Consider the following 23,201-nt stretch of genomic DNA (forward strand, 5'->3'; position numbering starts at 1 on the left):
TTCGTAAAAAGATATACTTAAAGATAACATGAAAATAAGTTAAATAGTTAATACATAATATGAGTTAATATATTGTTTCAACTAAATTAAAGTTAATGGCTTATAGAATTAATTAGTTATGTTAAAAATGACATAAATAAAAAACTAACTAGTTAAAAATTATGTTAAGATTAAATTAAAGTTAATTAAAAATTAATTTTGAAAAACATTATTCATATTAAATTAGAAACTCGTAAGGTCTTAAAGTTAAATTAGCCAAACAAATATAATAACGATCATCAAACAAATTTAATATTTTATTCGTAAAGTTTACATGAAATAACAAAAAAGTAAGACCGAATTGAGTTCGGCGCGCAGTTCATAAAATTGAAAAATGTTTTCGATCGATCTAACCGTTCTCTCAATTTAAATTTATTTGATACGCCCATATTAAGATATCGTATTAGGTTATCATACAATAACTATTAATATAAAGAACCTGAGTTGAATAAATTCACTAAATTTATTCTATTTATTTTTATTTAATAAAGTTTTTAGAAAATAAAATTAAGTGGGCCTTATTCAGTTTGCTACTTTATCATAATAATATATTTTATTTATTTTACGTATCTCTTTAAACATATGTATAAATATATATATATATATATATATATAAACAATTTATTAGCATCTATAAATATATATATATATATATATATATAAACAATTTATTAGCATCTACACAAAATACAAGATTTATAAAATATATATATGTATAAATATTTATGCTTAATATATATTAGAATAATATATTTGATATCATTGTAATATATAAGTTGCACAATAAAAATCTCACTTATCGTTTTCCTCGTTCATGTATTGAACTCTATTAGATTACGATTTAGTAAGCACTTTTTTCGGCGGACCGTTATACCGTTTTGTTAACTGAATAATTCTCTCCGCTTCACGAATGCCGCTGATCCTTGCACCATGTACTGTGCTGTAGTGTCCTGGTATAGTAGCTTCACCCGCAAATAAGAGTATGGGTGGTACCGCTTCGCAAGAGTCTGAAAAACGTAAAGAAAATGCCGAAAAAAATAGTTATAAACAAAATTGTTAATAAAATATCAATTTGTAAAATTGAATATAGAACTAGATAAAGTTCTTTCCTCATATATCAAATTTCAGAAGTATTAGTATCAGGAATATCTAAATCGTACTTTCTTCTAAGCTTTCCAAACCTTTTAAACTATAATTGTTAATAATATTTATCGGTTTTTTCTAAATTAGGTGCACGACTAAAAATCCTCCATATATAGAATTTTTGAATTACGAACATTCTAAGAGTCAGGTTTTAAGCTATTCAAGCCATAATCGTTAATAACGTTTGACGTTTATTGATATTAATATTAAATTGAGGAAAAAAAAAATATATATATATATATTAACATATAAGATATCTGAATATTATAAATCCAGAACGAAGCTCCTTTTAAGCAATTTAAATAGATGTTTGCGAACAAAAGATGGAAATACCCGGTAACGGATTCGCCAGGTCACACTGGTGACCAACGGTACTATCCATAGCCATATAACTGTAAGCTCCAGCAAAATATTGGTCCATACACCACTTGCTTCTGAGAATGTTGATTGGATAAGGTAGCGTCGGATCGCCGGTGAATCGACGAAGAACCGTCGTCATCGATTCCACCACCTCCTCGTCAGAACACAGTTCCATGTCCGTCGATTCGGGTCCACACACCCAGGCGCATAACACATGTTGAGAATTAGGCAATTCTTCTACATTTGCTACACCTAAACGCGAACACTCACGATTCATTGATTTTTTTTAAACCATGTTATACCGTATATCAACATCATAATATTAAACTCGTAAGCAACAAACCTTTCACCCAATCGCATCTATCCGTCAGTTCTTCAGCGGACCAAGCCAACTTGATCGCACCCTCTCGCCAGACCCAAAACGGTCTTGCATATTCCAAGAAGATTTTATTAACGTGTCCATACCCAAGCTTGTTGATCGCCTCGACTTTTTCGGCGGGTAATCCTGGCAAAAACAATTTCGCATGCTGATTTTTTAAAACACCAAGTGAAGCAGTCACGATCACGTAATCAGCAGGAAACTCTTCGCCGTCGCTGCACTTCACGATAGCTCGTGGACCTGTGTCGCTCACTGCGCCCCACCGAATGCAATTAACTGGTTTGCAGTACCTTGAAAACATTAAATGACTCTATTATTTATAAATAACTTTTAAACAAACAGTTATTAATAATTAAAATTTAAATGCTTAAATCAATCAAATAAACTTTTTATAAAATTAAATAATATCGCAATATCGCAATCTTTTGTTTAAAAATGATTTCAAAATACAATTTTTCTACGCGAAACTGTATCCTTTAAAAGTTAATTTTTTATTTCTTTTTTCTGTGTAACATCAGATATAGTGATTCATAACATTCTGAACTCAATCGTGTGCACTTCAATGATCAATTTTTGCGTCATTCTTTTTTTAATATTGTAGTTTAATGTTATTTTTCCAAAACATAGAAATCAGTTGGTGAAGATTATTAGGCACGTTTTTGTACGAACTTGACGCTACAACTAGGTAAATCTCGAAGCAAGGGAGCCAACACCCCGACAAATCCCAAAGGTACTCTGATATTTCCACCGGGAATCTCGATATAGCTGCCGAATTGATCAGCCGAAATGAGCGAGAGATCAGCTCCGCATCGACATCTCACGCAATTCGTCATGCCGTACATCACCCGCGCGGCATCATATCTGCGAATCACATTCACATTATCATTTCCGATTACAAAAAAGAACTTAATTAAGTATTAATTAGTTATGCAGCGATGTAACGATCATATTTTTGCGACCCGAGTCAAATTCATTTATCTTATCAGGAATGCTCTTCAGAATGATTGCTTACATACAACTATACGATTAACTTCATTTACACCAGCGTTAAAATTCAATTTTAAATTTAAAATAAAATGCATATATATATATGTCAATGCATGTATGCATTAATTTGAATAATATTATCATATGCATAAAATAATCAATACTGAAATAAGATAGTTTCAAAGGCAATGTGCCTATTAAAAACAATTTTATTCTCTGCAGCATATTACTATTTATGTATTATGGTATCACATGGTTCCCTTTTATTTAACTTTTTAAAAATTTTACTATGCATAAATAAATAATTACCCTGGCAAAAATCGGGGCGTAAGTCGAATGTAAAAGGAGAATGACTAAAGCACAAATAAAACTTCTAAGGAGCGAAAATTCAGACAATGAACATAAAAAAGGTGTTAACACATTTTCTATCGCTCTCATCTTACATTCGACTTACGCTGTGATTTTTATTCTCGCTCTTTACATGTAACAATCGTATCCTTTTGCTCGTGCGTTCAATTCAAATTATATCTATATAATATTTTCTGAATTTTCTTAAGTTTTCACTTAAAGGACAAAGCTCAGTTCATGTACTTCTAATCAATTATAATGAGAAATTCCCATTCATCTAGCCGCCCACAAGCAAATTCTTACATCGCTGCCCATGTGACTTTACGGTTGATCTGGGCAACTGTACCGTTGCTCCTCTGGGAAGTTGTGGAGCTCCTGTTGAATTCTGATGCCCATAAAATTCAGCAACGTACCGTGGGCACGGCCGCAGCCAAGGGCGAAGAGAGCCGCTGCCTGCTGCTCGATTTGCCGGAAGGTGTGATACGCCGCGATGCTGACCGGAAAATCGATGGCCCTACCGTCGCTAGTGCAAAAGAACCCGCGACTGAGATCCGGCCTGAAAAGGGGTGTCTTTAGCAAACCTTCCTGTGCCGCTAAAGTGAACACTGGGTTCGCCACGCAACCACCCTCGATCCACGTGGCACCCATTTCCGCTACCACATCGCCTAACCAGCAAGAGTGGATCCGTCCACCTGGCCTGGAATTAAAAGTGCATTAATTATTACGTACAAAAGTAAAATTTCAGGACAACATAAGTCTATTATATTTTTGGGAGTCGGGATTATATAAAATGTATTGAAATAATATTAAAACAGTACAGTTTAATTTAACTATATATAATATATGTTGCTTTAAAATACTATGACATTTATTCAAATAATATAATATCTTTATATATTTTATAATTATCCAGTTTAATAATTACTTTAGTTTAATTTTTTAATTTGATATAAAATTTCAATTTGTATTTAATAATTTTGAAATTGTTTGAAATACCTATCTGTCGCTTCTAAAACCGTAAAATTACGGAGGCCACACTGAGCTAATCGATGTGCTGCCGATAATCCGGCCATGCCAGCTCCTACAATCACAACAGCTGGTTCTGATATACATGGATCTATCATACAAGGATCCACCTGGTACGTTTCGTATTTTGACGGCTTCGTACATTCCGGTATATTTTTTTTACTTACTCTACCTTTATCCGAGAATAATCTGTAACGCGCGAGACCATCTCAACGTTCAAATAATTAGTAGCCTTTTAATTGTAAGTAGTGAAATCTAATTTCGTTAGAAAATTTATCATTAATAACATAAAATATAATTTTATTTGACTCTTGACTAGTACCGTTCTCCCATACCTTGTGAGAAATCGTTGCAGCTTACAGGATGATACTTTAGATCTCAAGAGCATTTCATTGATTGTACGGTATTAAAATCAATGGATTTATTAAAAAAGTTTATTATTAATTATTCGTAAATTTAGACATGTATAATTCAGAAGCGGGTTGCTACGAGAAAGGCATGTCATTCATAAACAAACAACTTCGCTCATTTTGACCGTCTACTGTTGTCCCAGGTTACAGTCCATTTGTCACCAAAGAGATTGTATATATTTGTCACTATACTTTAAAGCATTTTTTGATTTGTTAATTCATAAAATTCTTTATTTTAATTGGTCAATTAAACGTTTTGAAGCATGTAACGTCAAGTAGATCTAAATTGATAAAGGGTTGATAACAGGTTGATAAATCAGTTTATAACAGCTTATCTCAATAAATATTATACAAGTATTAAGCACACAAAAAAATAAATTCTTAAAGAAATGCATATCCAAGATTTTTAATCCAAGAATATTTTGTGCTTAAAATAGCACCAAGAATAAATAATCTCCGATAAAAAATAAATTACTCTTGAAACAAAATAAAAAGATATTCTTAGTGGAAAACAGATTTTACTTCATTTAAAGAATAGTAGTTTGCACTCATTCAACACAAAGGTCCGAATTCATAGGTGTTTCTCAAATTTCAGATCTCAAATCTGTCTTTGCTTATTACATTGCCATACGTGAAACAAAGATAGATTTGAGATTTGAGATCTGAGATCTGAGATCTGAGAAACGTCTATGAATTCGGACCTAAATATGCTTGCATTAGAATTATTTTTTCTTCTCCTTTCGTCAACTTACGCCGGTGCGTAGGACAAAAATACCTAACAATCTAAATTTGCACAAGTATCGAGGCAAGTTCAAGACGCGCACTCCTTTCTAAATATTTGTGCATTATGAACAATGATTATTCGAAAAATGGTAACGTAAACTTAAATTAAATAAAAATTAGCAAGTAAAACTAAATTTAGTAAACTAATCTGAACTTAAACTAACATGAACAACACTAAGTCTAGAAACTAAACCTATTTAAGAAGAAATTAAATTAAAATTTAATCAAATTAAACTTAATAATAAATAAATAAATTTTAAATAATGTAGTATAATATTTTTAAACCGCAATTAAATTACAAAACATTCCGCGACTCTTTCACATTTTGTCAAACTATTTTTTATAAATGAACAAGCGTGGCTGTACACGCACAAAATATAATTTTAGAGTACGAAATAATTATATAGTATTTGAGAGTTACAAAACCGGTTTTGATTTCTACTTCTATTTCTAGAGATTCGATTGATGACCTTCACCTGCAGACATTGACTAAAGATTGTATAATTGCGACCGGTGACGTTACCGAAAAAAATCTCAAGTTAAAAGTCACCAGTGAAAAGGTTATCATACCGATGTCGAAACGGCGCGGTTTGCCGAAATTAGCTCGATAGTGTTGACAAGAGTAAAAAATTTGATGTTTGTTTAAATTTTAATTTATTTTCGAGTTACTTTGAACAATTTGACATAAATAATAGACAAACGAATCTATTTTGTTAAATTTTACAAAAGGTCACTGCCTGCATTTTTGTCCTTTTTAATATTAAATTGTAGCATATACCTTTCGTTGTTGTCTGTATGTACTTTCATTCTGTGAAGAATTTTTCAATTCATGCCTTCAATAAAAGGATTTGTTTATTCAAAAATATCCACGTATATAGACGATTCCAGCATCATCTTGATATGTTATATTTCAGCACAAAAACCAGAAAAATGTTGTAAAGACATCCAAAAAACGTCTAAAGAATATCTTTATGACGTCTTTTCAAATTTTGTGCTGTCAGAGATGTTAAGCAATAACGTTACCCTCAAAGAATTACAATGAATACATTATGGATAAGGATAAAATGTTACACAAATACTCCGTAAAAAGGGCGATACAACATTTTTCGAAATTTGCAAATTATATAACGGATTATTTATTGTTATTATTGAAAATTATACGTGATTTATTGATTTCACATCATGGTTTTTCGTAATTACAATAAATATGAATATACTGCAATTTCAAGTATATAATTTTTACACACTCAAGTGCATAAAACCTTGTAGTCACTTTTTACGCAATTGTATGCGTGTAATTTTTGACTTCTTTCTAAGTTTTTATTGATGTGTTTACTTGATACACCTATTAAACGTTATGGGTATTCATCGCCAAAAATTAATAACAAAATTTTAAAAGCTGATAAACATATTTTTGCTATTATTGCCAGAATTTATTGCTTCCTCCGTCCACGGAGGAATAACGGACATGTTTCGAATATTCCCCCCACTCATAATGCCAGGAGATCGTTTTTTTGGAAACCCGTTATTATATCATAAACTATAAAAGCTGAATACTATCTTGTGACCAGCCAGTAACTCTTTGATCACGGACTTGAACACCATCGTATTTAAAACAGAAATCAAAGATGAAAACAATCGTTATCGTGCTCACCATTTCTTTCATCGCCGTTTTGGTAAGATTACATCTCTACTAATAATTTGTTTAATCTATTTTTCTACAAAATATTCTACAAAATTATGTAACTTATTTTTTATCTAAACAATCTTCATTACTTATATTAGGGCGTTCATACTTATTATTTCAAAAATTCAGTGCAAAACTAGAAAATTGATGTAAGTAAATTGTTATCAAATCGTTAAGAACGTTAATTATTAAAACATTCATAACTGTTCACGGCATTCTTAAAATTAATATAAATTTTTGTAATCAATTAAAGAGTAAAAATAGTCAAATACAAGTATATCTTGCACATTATAAGATCTATTACATTTTTCGTATCTCGAATTAAAAGTATTGAACCCAAATTAATTTTAAATGTAGTTAGGAAACTATAAACGATTAGTTGATCAATTTACATTACTTTTTAAATGACAAATCAGGATTCAGATACGACTGTCAATTGATGTTATATTTTAAGGATATTTTAATTATGTAATATGAGCTAAAATATATTGTTTAAAAACTGGAAATTTTTTAAATTTATTCTTTTCTTTTTCCTAATCAACACAAAATTCTGGCCACGAATACTCGAATATTAGCTCTTAAACAAGTTGCAAAGAAGAGAACAACAAAAAATTTTGTTTTATAATATAGTTTTTGCAGGAAAAATAGTATTATATTTTGTTGCAGTTTTAAATAAATTGTTTTTAAACAAATAAGTAAATTTAAATAAATTTTTATACGTATTTTAAACATTTATTAGAATTTTATTAGTGCATAAGTGTATGTAAAAATTTTGATTTAATTCATAATGCTACATATGTATTATACGTATGGATTTTATATAAAAATCAAGAAGCTTTCAAAACCAACAAAAGAATTGTGCTTTTACACAAATATTCAAACAAAATAATAGAATAATCTATGAAACTTTTACATTTTTATAATGTTTTTAGATATAACACATACATCGTTAAATGAGGGCGGTTACGTAATGAGTATATAAATATGAGTATATAAATAATAATCCCCTAAATAGCGTATATAATTGTACTATATTCATTTTAAAGAAAACATACTTTTCAATTAAACATATTTTTAATTAATTAAAGTTACAAAAATTGCACATCAGAAATCCAGTTCCTCGTATACATTTCATATTTATTTGTTTAATTTAGAGGGTGTATTCCGAACACGATGTTAGTTTATCTTAATTTTTTTAGACGCTTGCGCAGCAACGTCTCGTTAACTAAACCGAAGGGTTTCAAACCAATATTATGTATCATAATGAGGAATAACTTGTAAATAGCTTAACCATTCCATAAAGAAGATTTTTTTCAGAACTTTTAAACAAATTGAATATAAAAAGAGATTGTAGATTTTCTCAGTATTTCTAAAAATGTTCAAAATTCGTTAAAAATTCTTTGAAAACATTTTACCACGTTTGTACAGACACTGTGTTGATAGTAAAATTAAAGAAAAATATGTAAAAATGACATCAAATGTGTCACTTTTAAAGTAAATTTTCAAAATTTTTACGTAAATTTTAGAAATTTTCTAAATTTCTATGCAATTTTCGAATTTTTTAGAAAATGTCTTAAATTCTTTTTATTTCTTAGAATATTTCAGAATTCATATGAAAAATTCTGAAAAAGGTATATTTTCTTAATATGTCAACAAAGTATTAGAATTTGAATAAAAGTTCTGGAAATATTTTCATAAGGGAATGATTGAGTTATTTAAAAGTTATAACTGGTTATGATATATAACATATGGATTCAGAATACTTCTCGGTTTAGTTAAACGGTTGCCAATATCTAGAAAAAAACCAAATTAATATTGTTTAGATGATACCCAGACCTTTTGATTAAACTATTGTATAACTACTTTTATTCTACGCTTAAAACTACTTGCAAAAACTCCAATTTCTTCTTCATTTTTAAAATTTTAAATTGCATATTGCTTCTTTAACGATATGTTTAATTTTCACAGAATGTATGGAAATATTTTTTAATCGATTAAAATATATGTAGGATCAGAATACGCAAAAATATATTACATAAGAAATTTAAACCGTCTGCATCAAATAAATTAATATTAATTAAACATTAGATGGCAATCAATCTATTGACTTAACAACTGAAACTCGTCACAACGCCGCGCTCGGGCTTTTAAACAAAACTTGGCGTTCTTGCAAACGCGTCCTGTGTGTGCAATATGAAATGTTTAATATCTGGTCATCGTCATTCTGGTCCTACACATATATGTATTCCAAATATTTAAAAATGCGTTAATTTATTAATTATTAAGTATAACTTTATAGTATGACTAATAATATCTATCTAAATATTATTTAATTGTAGGGTCAACTCACAGATGAACAAAAAGCAAATTTGAGAGAGTACAAAGAATCCTGTATAAACGAAACTGGTGTTGACACTGGTGAGTGAAAAATAAATTAACTGCATATGTATATATACGCGTATGCCTGTGTGCGTTCAAGCGCGCGCACGTGTGTGTGTGTGTGTGTGTGTGTGTGTGTGTGTGTGTGTGTGTATTAAAATACTACAATAAATAATTACATTATATAATTTGAATTGCAGTTTTAATTGAAAATGCAAAGAAAGGACAAATAGCTGAAAATGACGAAAAGCTTGCTTGTTTCGCTACCTGTTTGTTAAAGAAAGCCGAAATTGTAAGCAACACTCATCATATTCTAATGATTCTATTAAGAAAATATATATTGATAACAAATTAATGTGTATTCCTCTATGTGTATTCCAGATAAATGCAGATGGACACATTGACTGGAAAGTAGCTCGTTCTAAATTTCCAGTACCACGAGAAAGACTCGATCAAATTTATAATGCATGCAAGCACATTAGTAAGTATATAACATAATTTTAAGAAAGACCAAGATAGATTTTCATCCGTATACAGAACTCTATAATTATATAATCTTTATTCTCTCAAACATTTTTCTTATCAAAAATATAATATAATATATTGAAATACTGTTTCAGCTGAAACAGGCTGTGAAAAAGGAGGCAAACTGTTTAAATGTTTCATGGACAACAACATTTATCTTTTACAATAGAATGAAACCAAACTTTGCACGAAAACTTAATTAGATTAATCGGATCTAATATTCACTATCTGACACAACAGATTAAAACATAATAATTTATATTTTAATCTGTTGTGTCAATTAGTAAGAGAATAATAAAAGAAGTAAAAGATGTATTAATGAAAAAATAAATATTTATGTCGCTTCAGCATAAAATAAGTCTCTTTTTCCTAAACTCTTCACAAATATATGCTACAAAAATCTATTTTATTACTTAAGAAAAATAATTATACTTAATTTACCTTTTCCCTTTAACAAAGATTTTCCCTCTGACGTAGGAGCAGATTATCGATGTCAACATACTTTCACTTTGTGTGTGTTTTGGATTATATTTCTTAATAAAAACTAAAAATAAAACTACCAAAATAAATATAAACTAGAAAGTGTCTTCTATTAGACGTTATAATAAAGTGTTTTCATAATGTCGTTTTAAGTTTCGCAGTAATTAACTTTTTCGTAAGATGAGCAGAAATAAAAATTTTACTATATATATATATATATATATATACAGTAAACTTCATATTCTCTTTTTGCTTCTTTTGATTATTAATTGTAAAAGTTGATTATTAATCGTAAAGATAGCCATGTATTTATTTTCGAGTATTTTGGTTGCCATAATTAGTCGCTCATCAAAGACGGATCAAAAATATAAATAAAAATAAAAATTAATATAATACAAGAAAAAATACAATTTCAACAAAAACAATATTACATAGTACATCACATTAATATGATAAAGAACATTAAAAATTTGAATATAACCAGCAAAATAGCAATTTTTCGCAAACAAAAAACAATTTGTCCAATAATTTGAAAATAAAAACGGTTTCTATTTTTAATAATTTCAAAGAAAATTGACCGGATTGATAGAAACTGGATTAAGATAGAACATCGTATACGTTTATTTGTTTCTCCGTCCTTGAAAAATAAACATGCATCCTCATACAAATGTCAGGAGGTCAAACATTTTTTCTAAAACTCTAAAACCATGTTGTCACTCTCGTCAGTCTCGTTTTCACCACTGTCTTGAGAACTTTATTGTGATTAATAAAAAAGAAAATGAATCGTTGTCGTACAATCAATATTTTTATATTCGTAGTTTCATTCATCATTGTTACGGTTAGATTACATCTAATAATTTTTTTATTTTTTTTTATTTATCTATTTATCTATAAAATACTCTACAAAAATATATAACTTATTGTTTATCTAAACAGTCATTATTTATTTCAGTTCATTTATATTTCTGCTATTAGAGAGTTCATACTAAAGTTCTATAAAACTGTAAGTAAATAATTAAGAATGTTAATAAATAATTAAGAATGCTAATTATTAAAATGTTCATAATTCTTTACGTCTTTCTTAAAATTAATATTTTCTGTAGTCAATTAATGAGTAAAAATAGTCAAATATATCTCAGACAAGACCTATTATATCTCGGATTAAGAATGTTAAACCTAAATTAATTTCAAATATTGTTAAAAAACTATATATGATTCGTTGATCAATTTACATTACATTTTAAATAATACATCAAGATTCAGAGTCAACTATCAACCGATGTTGTACTCTTATATAAACCAATAATTTTGTGGCAAGTGATAATCTAGTCACCAACAACGTCACTCCGATCAGTTATATGACCCTGACATTGATAATCGTGTCCAACAATAAAAGTCCTTTAAAACATCATATATATATAAATTAAAAACTAAAATTAATTAAATTAAAATGAATAAATTAAATTAAATAAATTAAAAAATAAATTAAATATTAAATACATATAAAAACTTTGGAGTAATGAGCCGTAATAAACTACACAGTATAAAACGAGATGGTACAATTTACATTAATAATTGTAAATAGTTTGCTAATGGTGCGAATTTATTCTTAATTTTAAAAATTTTAAATTTTGTATTGCTTCTTTCGTATTGTTCGCGACTGTACACTAAAGAGAGATAGCGTGCGCGAACGGGATCACTTAAGTGAGCGCGAGTGAGATGCGTAATTTTAAAAGGCCGGCGACACGCCTATTGTTCCGTCTCTGAGCGCGACTACATAAGAACGCGAGAGGCCGAGAAAGAGAGACAGACGAAAGGATCTGCGGATCCGCAGGCGAGAATTGATCAAGAGCGAGGATTGAGTGGTGTTGGATCACAATGCGCATTAATATTCTGGTTGTACAGAAAAAAAAAAGATTTTATTCTTTCAAATCTTAGCACAATATGCCACAATCGCTCGCAATAACTTATGTTCGTTTATACAATATCTCTGATCGTTTCCGAACCGTGTCGGTTAAAGTCCGTTCGATAATTGCCTAACAGCGATCCTTCGTTCGCGAATACAAATTCGAATAAGCGACTGTCTCTCGGTCAGAGTGTTCGGCTAATCTGCCGGAGCGACGAGAAATTCAGAAGCGCCCGTGTGACGGGAGCAAGCCAGGAGAAATGAAATTTTCGTGCAAAATTGTCCAGTTGGCTGAAGCCGTTCTGACGAGATGTAAAGTTGACCGTTAAAGATCGGATCGACGAAAGATTAAATCGTCGTGTTTCCCACGATGTCGACCGCTAACTTGTTCTCGTGGTGCGCGTGATACACAAGAAGCACGACCGAATATTCGAGTCGAGTATTTCTCACAAATAATAACAACCGACTATTATGCATTTCGATCAAAGTATAACGGAATAATCTAATTGTAATCCTTAAAAGAATCACTCACAGAGTCTTGATTTATTATAACACAAATTTTAGATATATTAAAAAAAACAATTAAATTTAAGAATTATTGATGAAGCGCTTAATTTACGAGATAATGCAGAAAATTGAAATTTTACATTTATTTTGCTCGATCGCAAAAACGTATATTTAATTTTCACAAAATGTATAGAAATACTTTTTAATCGAGTATAGCATATATGTATTCCAAACTTTTAAAACCCTTGCGTTAATTTATTAATTATTAAGTATAACGTTACAGTGTGACTAATAATATTTAAATATTATTTAATTGCAGCGTCAAGTCACAGTAAAACGAATGAACTTTATAAAATACCAAGACTTCTGTATCAATGAATATGATGTCCACAATTGTAAGTGAAGAATAAACTAACTGTATGTATATGCGAGCGCGCGCGTGTGTGTGATTAAAATGTGTGTGAGTAAAATAAATAATTAAATTATGTAATTTAAATTTCAGCCCTAATTAAAAACGCAGAAAAAATAGGTGACAATGTAACTGATGATAAACTTGACAAAAACATTGCTTTTTACGGCATTTGTTTACTAAAAAAAATGGGAATTGTAAGTGACTCGTCCTATTCTAATGATTATATTGAGAACATTTATTAATAACAAATACATTTGTCTACGTATGTTCCAGATAAATGAAAATGGAGACATTATTTGGAAAGTAGCTCGTAATGAATTGCCAGGATTAACACAGGAACGAATAAATGATATTTATAATGCGTGTAAAAACATTTGTAAGTACACAAGTTGAGGAAAGATGGATTTTTATCCATATACAGAATTCTGTAATTATATAATTTTTATTCTCTCAAACATTTTTCTCATTAAAAATATAATATGAAATATTAAAATATTGTTTCAGCTGGTATGGATTATGAAAGAGCATACGAGTTATTTAAGTGCTTCTTACAAAACAAAGTAGATCCTTCTATAAAATAAATCTATTTATTAATCTCGATTAATACAATAGATTATTTGTAATTAGATCTATTGTAAAACGGATTGAAGTATTAAAAATGTTGTACACAACAATATTAAGTATTATTAAAAAAATAAAAATACATGTCGCTTTGATATAAAATAAAATCTCATTTTCCCCATTAAACTCTCCATAAATATGCTACTCACAAAAAAATTGACTTTATTACTTAAGAAAAGTAATTATAGTATTTTTATCCTTGTTCTTTAATAGTTGAGAAAGATTATCAATATCAAGTATTTTCACTTTGTTTTTTTGATTATATTTCTTAATAAAAATAAAACTATAGAAACAAATACAAATTAGAAAGTGTCTCCTCTTAGATGTTATAACAAAGTGTAAACACAGTGTAATACCGTTTTAAATTCCGCAGTAATTAACTTTTTCGTATCTTATAAGATAAGCAGAAATAAGCTTTGATGTCTGAAAAGTGTTCTCTATTCTTTGTTGACGAGTATATATTATTTTGGAATTGGAATAAATTCGAATCATCTGAAGTGCAAAATCGAAAATGTCAAAATAAATTTATCTTTATCCATTTTAATTCATTTTTGTTTGCTCGGGAACTTCTAAGAATTCTCATATACATTAATTTATATTTTGTACAGATGATTCTGTGAAAGTAAAAGAAATATAAAGCCTACAATGCTTACTATAATTTTACAAACATATTTACCTCTACGTTAGTTAGATTTTATCGATATAAAATTAAACGAAAGTGACAATACATTACAAAGTCGATAAAAACATTTTTAGGAAAGTAAAAGTAAATTAACTATAAAAGTAAAATTAAAAGTAAAGGTAAACGCAGTAAGCCACATTAAAGATTGACAAAATAAATGCGCTTAATACAGGTATTAAGCACACACAAAAAAATAAATTGTTAAAAAAATACAAATATGCTGTAACTCAAGAATATTTTATGCTTAAAATAGCGTCAGGAATAAATTATCTTCAATAAAAAATAAATTACTCTTAAAACAAAATGGAAAGATATTCTGGAAAACGGATTTTAGAGAATATTTCAAGAATAATGGTTTGCGCCCATTCAACATTAAATATGCTTGCATTAGGATTATTTTTTCTTCGCCTTTCGTCAACTTACGCCGGTGCGTAGTACAGAAATGCCTAGCCATCTGAATTTGCACGAGTATCGAGGCAAGTTCAAGACTCCTTTCGCACTCCTTTCTAAATATTTGTGCATTATGACCAATGATTGTTCGAAAAACGGTAAACTTAAATTAAATAAAAATTAGCAAGTAAAACGTAATTAAGTAAACTAATCTGAACTTAAACTAAACTGAACTGAATAACACTAACAACAAATTAGTCTAGAAAGTAAACCTAAAATTAAGTTAAAATTAAACTGAACTCAAATTAAGCGTAATAATAAATAAATAAATTATAAATAATGTGTACTATTATTTTTTTCTAAAACCACAATTAAATTATTATAAAACATTCCGCGATTCTTTCACATTTTGTCAAACTATCTTTTTATAAAGAAACAATGCGAAAAATTATCTTTCTAATTCTTTTCTAACCGTACAAACAGAGATTATACGGCAGAAAAGAATCTAAAGATATTTTTGTAAATTACTGATAAAATTTAATTGAACATTATTTAATTATTTATTATGAATATTAATAAGAGTATTTTCAATGCTTGAAACAAATAACCAATCACTAGTCAATTTAATACTGTAGAAGAACTATTACAGAATTATATTAATTATATATAATTATTATATAAGTATAAATCTTTTTAAAATATTGATTTTTAATAATTAAATATAGACTAAACAAATTATTATAAAATAAGAGATAAACAGATACGTATTAATTAATATAATCAAATCAAGCATTGAATAAACGATATTTACGTAAACGTAATAATCATTTAAATGATACTTATCTTATAAGTTATAAATATAACATCCCAGACAGCACACAATATTTAAAAAAACTTTGCTATAAAAAAATAAAATATTTAAAATATTTATTTATTTAAAATATATTATTATCGCTTTTCAAATAATCATTGGTCGTAATGCACGAATATTTAGAAAGGAGCGCGCGTCTTGATGGTCTAGCCTTGATACTCGGGCAAATTCAGATGGCTAGGCATTTCTGTTCTCGTGTGTATGTACGTACATACATACATACATACATACATACATACATACATACATACATACATACATACATACATACATACATACATACATGCATACAAACGGGCGGATCTACTGTAATGGATTCGCGCTTTTATTACACGAGCGCGTTTATTACATTAATATTATTTCTAAGTTGTTTTGTCATTTTTCATATTATATTTTTATTTCTCCTTAGAATTTTTCCGGCCAGAAATGTTTCAGCTTTTAGTTGAAGTATTTCCGAGACATCTTCGAAAAATATTGATACTGTGTGATTATTCGTTTATAAATTCTTAAAGAATTATAATTTAGGAAAAGAGACAATTTGAAAAGAATATTTCATCACTGTGCTATCTGAGATAGCACAGTGAAATATTCGATGGTTTAAAGCGTGGCTGTGCACGTATGAACTATAATTTTAGAATACAAAATAATTATATGTAGGTATCTGAATAGAATTAAAAAACCGGTTTTGATTTCGATTTCCTACTGATCCATCCTTTTCGGTTGACGGTCTTCATCTGAAGTGCCTATTCGATGCGTTCCGAGTCACGCATGAAGCGCGTAGATTGCATGAAAAATAAAATAACAACTTTCGTTTTAAACAAAGAAGAGATCGAGAGAGCAACAGAGGATAAAATTATGTGTGTTTAGATTTAGAGTGACGTCTCGATTCTTATCACTGCAAATTTACAGAGTTTACAACGAGAGGAAGAGTCCAAGGGACAAAGTGACACACAATTACAAAAATAAATAATTAAATAAATAAATTTACTAATAAAATCAATAAAAAAATAAAAATAAAAATAAATACGTATAGATGTTAAATGAAGCCCATAGGAATAAAAAATGATCGGAAGACCATGATCTCCGCTATTCCTTGACCTTTATCGACCGTTACAACGGCTTGACGAACGAGGAATAGTGGAGACCATGGCTCTCCGATCATTTTTATTGTTATAGACTTTAATTAACATCTACCTATTTATTTCTATTTTTATTTGTACTGATTGACATGGATTTTATTGATATATTTATTTATTTAAATATTTATTTTGTATTTGCGTGTCACATGTTGTTCCTTGGATTTTTGCTCTGCAAATTCATAAATGAGATGTCACATTATTTCAAATTGATCCTTACGTATATCATTTTTAATGTAACAGTTCATATTTTGATTATCTAACAGTTGTATTTTATTTTGTAAATTAATGCGTTTAGACAAGTTAAAGTTAATTATTCATATGGCTAGATAAGGCAGTCTTTTGTTATTGGAATCGTACAAAGAAAGAGAAGAACGCAGCCGTTACCTAATGATTGTATAATAGTTACCGGTGACGTTACCTAAAAAATGTCAAATTGAACATCACCAGTGAAAAGGTTAATATCGTACCGATGTCGAAACGGCGTTTGTTTGAGCGAAATTAGCTCAATAGTGCTGGCAAGAGTAAAAACTTTGACGTTTGTTTCAATTCCAACTTATTTTCAAGTTACTTTGAACAATTTGACATAAATAATAGATAAACGCTTCTATTTTATTAAATTTTACCAATATTCTTGCATTTTTTTGGTTCTTAATATCAAATTGTACCCTATTGTTATTGTCTGTACCTTCATTCGGTAAGAGGATTTTTCGATCCGTGTCTTCAATAAAAGGATTTGTTTATTCAAAAGTATCCATGTATACTGACGACGATTCCAGCATCATCTTGATATGTTATATTTCAGCACAAAAGTCTTCAAAACGCGCACTCCTTTCTAAATATTTGTGCATTATGAACAATGATTATTCGAAAAATGGTAACGTAAACTTAAATTAAATAAAAATTAGCAAGTAAAACTAAATTTAGTAAACTAATCTGAACTTAAACTAACATGAACAACACTAAGTCTAGACAACACTAAACCTATTTAAGAAGAAATTAAATTAAAATTTAATCAAATTAAACTTAATAATAAATAAATAAATTTTAAATAATGTAGTATTATTTTTTTTTAAACCGCAATTAAATTACAAAACATTCCGCTATTCTTTCACATTTTGTCAAACTATTTTTTGTAAATGAACAAGCGTGGCTGTACACGCATAGAATATAATTTTAGAATACGAAATAATTATATAATATTCGAGAGTTACAAAACCCGTTTTGATTTCTACGGAGATTCGACGGATGGCCTTTACCTGCAGACTGACTAAAGATTGTATAATTGTGACCGATGACGTTACCGAAAAAAATCTCAAGTTAAAAGTCACCAGTGAAAAGGTTACCATACCGATATCGAAACGGCGCGGTTTGCCGAAATTAGCTCGATAGTGTTGACAAGAGTAAAAAATTCGATGTTTATTTAAATTTTAATTTATTTCCGAGTTACTTTGAACAATTTGACATGAATAACAGACAAACGAATCTATTTTGTTAAATTTTACAAAAGGTCACTGCCTGCATTTTTGTCCTTTTTAATAATAAATTGTAGCATATACCCTTCGTTATTGTCTGTATGTACTTTCATTCTGTGAAGAATTTTTCAATCCATGCCTTCAATAAAAAGATTTGTTTATTCAAAAATATCCACGTATATAGACGATTCCAGCATCATCTTGATATGTTATATTTCAGCACAAAAATCAGAAAAATGTTGTAAAGACATCCAAAAAACGTCTAAAGAATATCTTTATGACGTCTTTTCAAATTTTGTGCTGTCAGAGACGTTAAGCAATAACGTTACCTTCAAAGAATTACAATGAATACATTATGAATAAGGATAAAATGTTACACAAATACTCCGTAAAAAGGGCGATACAACACTTTTCCAAATTTGCAAATTTTATAACGGATTATCTATTGTTGTTATTGAAAACCGTACGTGATTTATTGAAAAGTGTTGTACCACGATTTTATCACTCTTATCAGTACCAAAGTCAAACGGTATATAATTTTTCAATCCTAGCTCATCATATTTATTTTCGTTTCGTATTTATTATCATTTGCAGGGTTTTTACTTTCGCGTTAAATTATATTGACAAGTCTGTGTTTATACGGATACCGTCTTGTATTATGTTTCAAATAATCATCCCAAGATTATTACGTCAACGTGAAATGCGAATCGATCGGTGGTTTCCGGAGGGATGAATTTCGGGACTCTCCACGTTTCCCTCTCGTGACATCTAAAGACATCTAAAAGACCATCTAAAAGACAAACGATCTCGTTCCGTTTCACGGAGCGCGGGAACTTTTCTCTAAAGCCTCTATTTATACGTTTAATTGACACCTCTTAAACGCTATTAATATTCATCGCCGAAAATTAAAAACCATCGGCAAAATTTTAAAACCTGAAACGTATATTTTTGCTATTATTGAGATTTATTGCTTTCTCCGTCCACGGAGAAATAACGGACATGTTTCGAATATTCCCCCCACTTATAATGCTAGGAGACCGTTCTTTTTGAAACCTGGTAAGATGTCGTCAACTATAAAAGTCAAAATATTATCGTATGACCAGCCAGTAACTCTTTGATCACAGACTTGACTCCATCGTGCCTAAAAGTGAAATCAAACATGAAAGCAATCATTATCGTGCACATCATTTCTTTCATCGCCGTTTTGGTAAGATTATATCTCAGCTAATAATTTGTTTAATCTATTTCTCTACAAAATATTCCACAAAATTATGTAACTTATTTTTTATCTAAACAGCCAGCCATTATTTATATTAGTGCGTTCATACTTATTATTTCAAAAATTCAATGCAAATAGGTAAAATTGATGTAAGTAAATTATTGTCAAATCGTTAAGAATGTTAATTATTAAAATATTTATAACTGTTCACGGCATTCTTAAAATTAATATAAATTTTTGTAATCAATTAAAGAGTAAAAATAGTCAAATACAAGTATATCTTATACATTATAAGATCTATTACATTTGTCGTATCTCGAATTAAGAGTATTGAACCCAAATTAATTTCAAATGTAGTTAGGAAACTATAAACTATAAACGATTAGTTGATCGATTTACATTACTTTTTGAATGACAAATCAGGATTCAGATATTATACCTGTATATTGTCAACCAAAGTTATACTTTAACCCTTAAACACATAAGTGGGTCTGAGACACCCCATATGAAGTTTCGAACGCTTGCTGCGTGAAGATGGAACGAGATAGGAGGTTCGGACCAGGATGTAAAAAAAGTTTGAAATCTCCTCTTTCGATTGATATGGTTGATCAACTTTTTTGGTCAACTAGAATTCCGACGGCACGGCAACAAAGTTTTGTTAAGGTCAATGGGACCTTAATGTATAGTGTGTGAGTGTAACTTTTTTGTGAGTAATCTTATGTAAAAAAATTGGACAAATCACGTTCAAACGGATCCGTACGCGTATGTTACTCTGTCTAAAGTTAAAATAATATAGTGCCGTGAAAAAGAGGACTTCTGCATAGGGTCCTAAATATATTATCAAACGCATGAGTTTTCAATTTTAATCAAAAATACCTCATATTCGCCTTGTTACATAAATACATTTTTTAATAGAAATGACAATAATATAATTTTTTTTGAAAGTATGAATCTTTACCTTTAAAACGCCGTATTGTAAAGTCCTTAAAAGTTTTTTGTTGCAAAGATATGATTATTTGAAGGAAAATTGGATCTTTGATCAATTTCTCATTTTTGCTTAATGGTTTTTCCTTTATAACTTCAGAATAAATTATTTTTCGGTAATGCCGATTGTGCAGTCTCACACTCCTGAGATTCTGAACCTTTATTTAAAAAAAAAAAAAATGTAGAAAAATATTGATTGTAATCAAAGTTACAGCTTCTCAAAGTTGAAAAAGTCTCTCAGACCCGAAAATGTGTTTTCGTATTTTAGAGGATCGATGTGTTTAAAGGTTGAATAAATTATTTTTAAACGAATAAGTAAATCTAAATAAATTTTTATACAAACATTTATTAGAATTTTATTAGTACATAAGTGTATGTAAAAATGTTGGTTTAATTCATAATGCTACATGTGTATTATACATATAAATTTTACATAAAAATCAAGAATAAACAAAAAATTAAGAAGCTTTCAAAGCCAACAAGAGAATTGTGCTTTTACACAAATATTCGAACGAAATAATAGAACAAAATCTATGAAACTTTTACATCTTTGATAACGTTTTTAAATATGACACATACATCGTTAAATGAGGGCGGTTACGTAATGAGTATATAAATATGAGTACATAAATAATAATCCCCTAAATAATGTATATAATTGTACTATATTCATTTTAAAGGAAACATACTTTTCAATTAACTAAAGTTACAAAAATTGCACACCAGAAATCCAGTTCCTCGTACACATTTCATATTCATTTGTTTAATTTAGAGGGTGTATTCCGAACACGATGTTAGTTTATGTTAATTTATGTTAATTTTTTTAGACGTTCGCGCAGATCATTAATTAAACCGAAAAGTTTCAAACCAATATTATGTATCATAACGAGGAATAACATGTAAATAGCTTAATCATTCCCTGAGAACAATTTTTTTCAGAACTTTTAAACCAATTGAATATGAAAAAAAGATTGTAGATTTTCTCAGTATTTCTGAAAATGTTCAAAATTCGTATAGAAGTTCTCCGAAAAATTTTTACCAGGTTTGTGTCAGACGCTGTGTTGATAGTAAAATTAGAGAAATATATATAACAAATGACATCAAATGTGTCACTTTTAAAGTAATTTTCAAAATTTCTATGCAATTTTCGAACTTTTTAGAAAATTTCTTAAATTCTATTTATCTCTTAGAATATTTCAGAATTCATATGAAAAATTCTGAAAAAAGTGTAGATTTTCTTAATATGTCTAAAAAGTATTCGAATTTGAAACAAAGTTCTGGACGTATTTTCATAAGGGAATAATTGAGTTATTAAAAAGTTATTACTGATTATGCTATATATATAACATATGGGTTCAGAATACTTCTCGGTTTAGTTAAACGGCTGCCAATATCTAGAAAAAAACCAAATTAATATTGTTTAGATTATACCCAGACCCTTTGATTAAACTATTGTATAACTACTTTTATTCTACGCTTAAAACTACTTGCCAAAACTCTAATTTCTTTTTAATTTTTAAAATTTAAATTGCATATTGCTTCTTTCGCGACATATTTAATAGAACGTATTTCATAAAACGTACGAAAATATTTTTTAATCGATCAAAACATATGTGTATTACAAATATTTAAAAATGCGTTAATGTATTAATTATTAAGTATAACATTACAGTGTGACTAATAATATTTAAATATTATTTAATTGTAGGGTCAATTCACAGATGGGCAAAAAGCAAAATTGAGAGAGTTCACAGAATCATGTGTGAATCGATTCTGTGAAATGAACGAATATGGTGTCGATAGGAGTGGGTGAAGAATAAATTAACTGCATACACATATATACTCGTGTGCCTGTGTGCGTTTGTAAGTATAACATAATTTTAAGAAAGACCAAGATAGATATTTATCCGTATACAGAACTCTGTAATAATATAATCTTTATTCTCTTTCTCAAACATTTTTCTCGGAAAAAAATATATAATATTATTATATAATATATTGAAATATTGTTTCAGCTGGAACAACTGGTTGGAAAATAAGAGACAAGCTAAATGTTTCATGGACAACGATATTTATCATTTACAATAGAATAAAACCAAACTTTGCATAAAGACTTAATTAGATTAATGGGATCTATTGTTTACTAGCTGACACATCAGATTAAAATATAATGGTTTATATTTTAATCCGTTGTGTCAGCTAGTAAACAATAGATCTAATTACATCTAATTAAGACACAATATGCCAATATAAAGATGTATTAATGAAAAAATAAATATACATGTCTCTTCAGCATAAAATAAGTCTCTTTTTTTTAACTCTTCACAAATATATGCTACACGGAAAAATCAATTTTATTACTTAAAAAAAGTAAATGTACACTATAAAATTTAAAATTGAAAAATATGCCATAGTAATCTTATCACTCCTATCAGTACCGTGTCACTCTGTT

The 23,201-nt window shown here is 28.9% G+C and overlaps 2 protein-coding genes and 1 long non-coding RNA gene across 3 annotated transcripts; 2 read left to right on the top strand and 1 right to left on the bottom strand.

Annotated features, from left to right (window-relative positions):
• Nucleotides 1-761: 761 nt before the first annotated feature.
• On the bottom strand, nt 762-4,489 carry LOC105197257 (spermine oxidase-like). The gene is made up of 6 exons (XM_011163553.3): nt 4,253-4,489; nt 3,603-3,953; nt 2,591-2,782; nt 1,886-2,211; nt 1,516-1,794; nt 762-1,046 (listed from the first exon to the last, which is right to left on the bottom strand). The coding sequence occupies exons 1-6, from the start codon at nt 4,378-4,380 to the stop codon at nt 874-876; spliced, it is 1,449 nt and encodes a 482-aa protein (XP_011161855.1). The 5' UTR covers nt 4,381-4,489; the 3' UTR covers nt 762-873.
• Nucleotides 4,490-7,043: 2,554 nt separating this feature from the next.
• Nucleotides 7,044-10,412, top strand: LOC105206244 (general odorant-binding protein 56a). The gene is made up of 5 exons (XM_026136863.2): nt 7,044-7,151; nt 9,502-9,580; nt 9,742-9,833; nt 9,923-10,022; nt 10,162-10,412. Exons 1-5 carry the CDS (start codon nt 7,104-7,106, stop codon nt 10,233-10,235), a joined length of 393 nt encoding a protein of 130 aa, XP_025992648.1. The 5' UTR covers nt 7,044-7,103; the 3' UTR covers nt 10,236-10,412.
• Nucleotides 10,413-18,884: 8,472 nt separating this feature from the next.
• LOC120357208 lies at nt 18,885-22,920 on the top strand. The gene is made up of 3 exons (XR_005574383.1): nt 18,885-19,753; nt 22,458-22,612; nt 22,765-22,920. It is a non-coding gene; the product is annotated as an uncharacterized LOC120357208 (long non-coding RNA).
• The last annotated feature ends 281 nt before the right edge of the window (nt 22,921-23,201 follow it).

Source organism: Solenopsis invicta, chromosome 3, assembly GCF_016802725.1.
Source record: "Solenopsis invicta isolate M01_SB chromosome 3, UNIL_Sinv_3.0, whole genome shotgun sequence".
Taxonomy (NCBI): domain Eukaryota; kingdom Metazoa; phylum Arthropoda; class Insecta; order Hymenoptera; family Formicidae; genus Solenopsis; species Solenopsis invicta.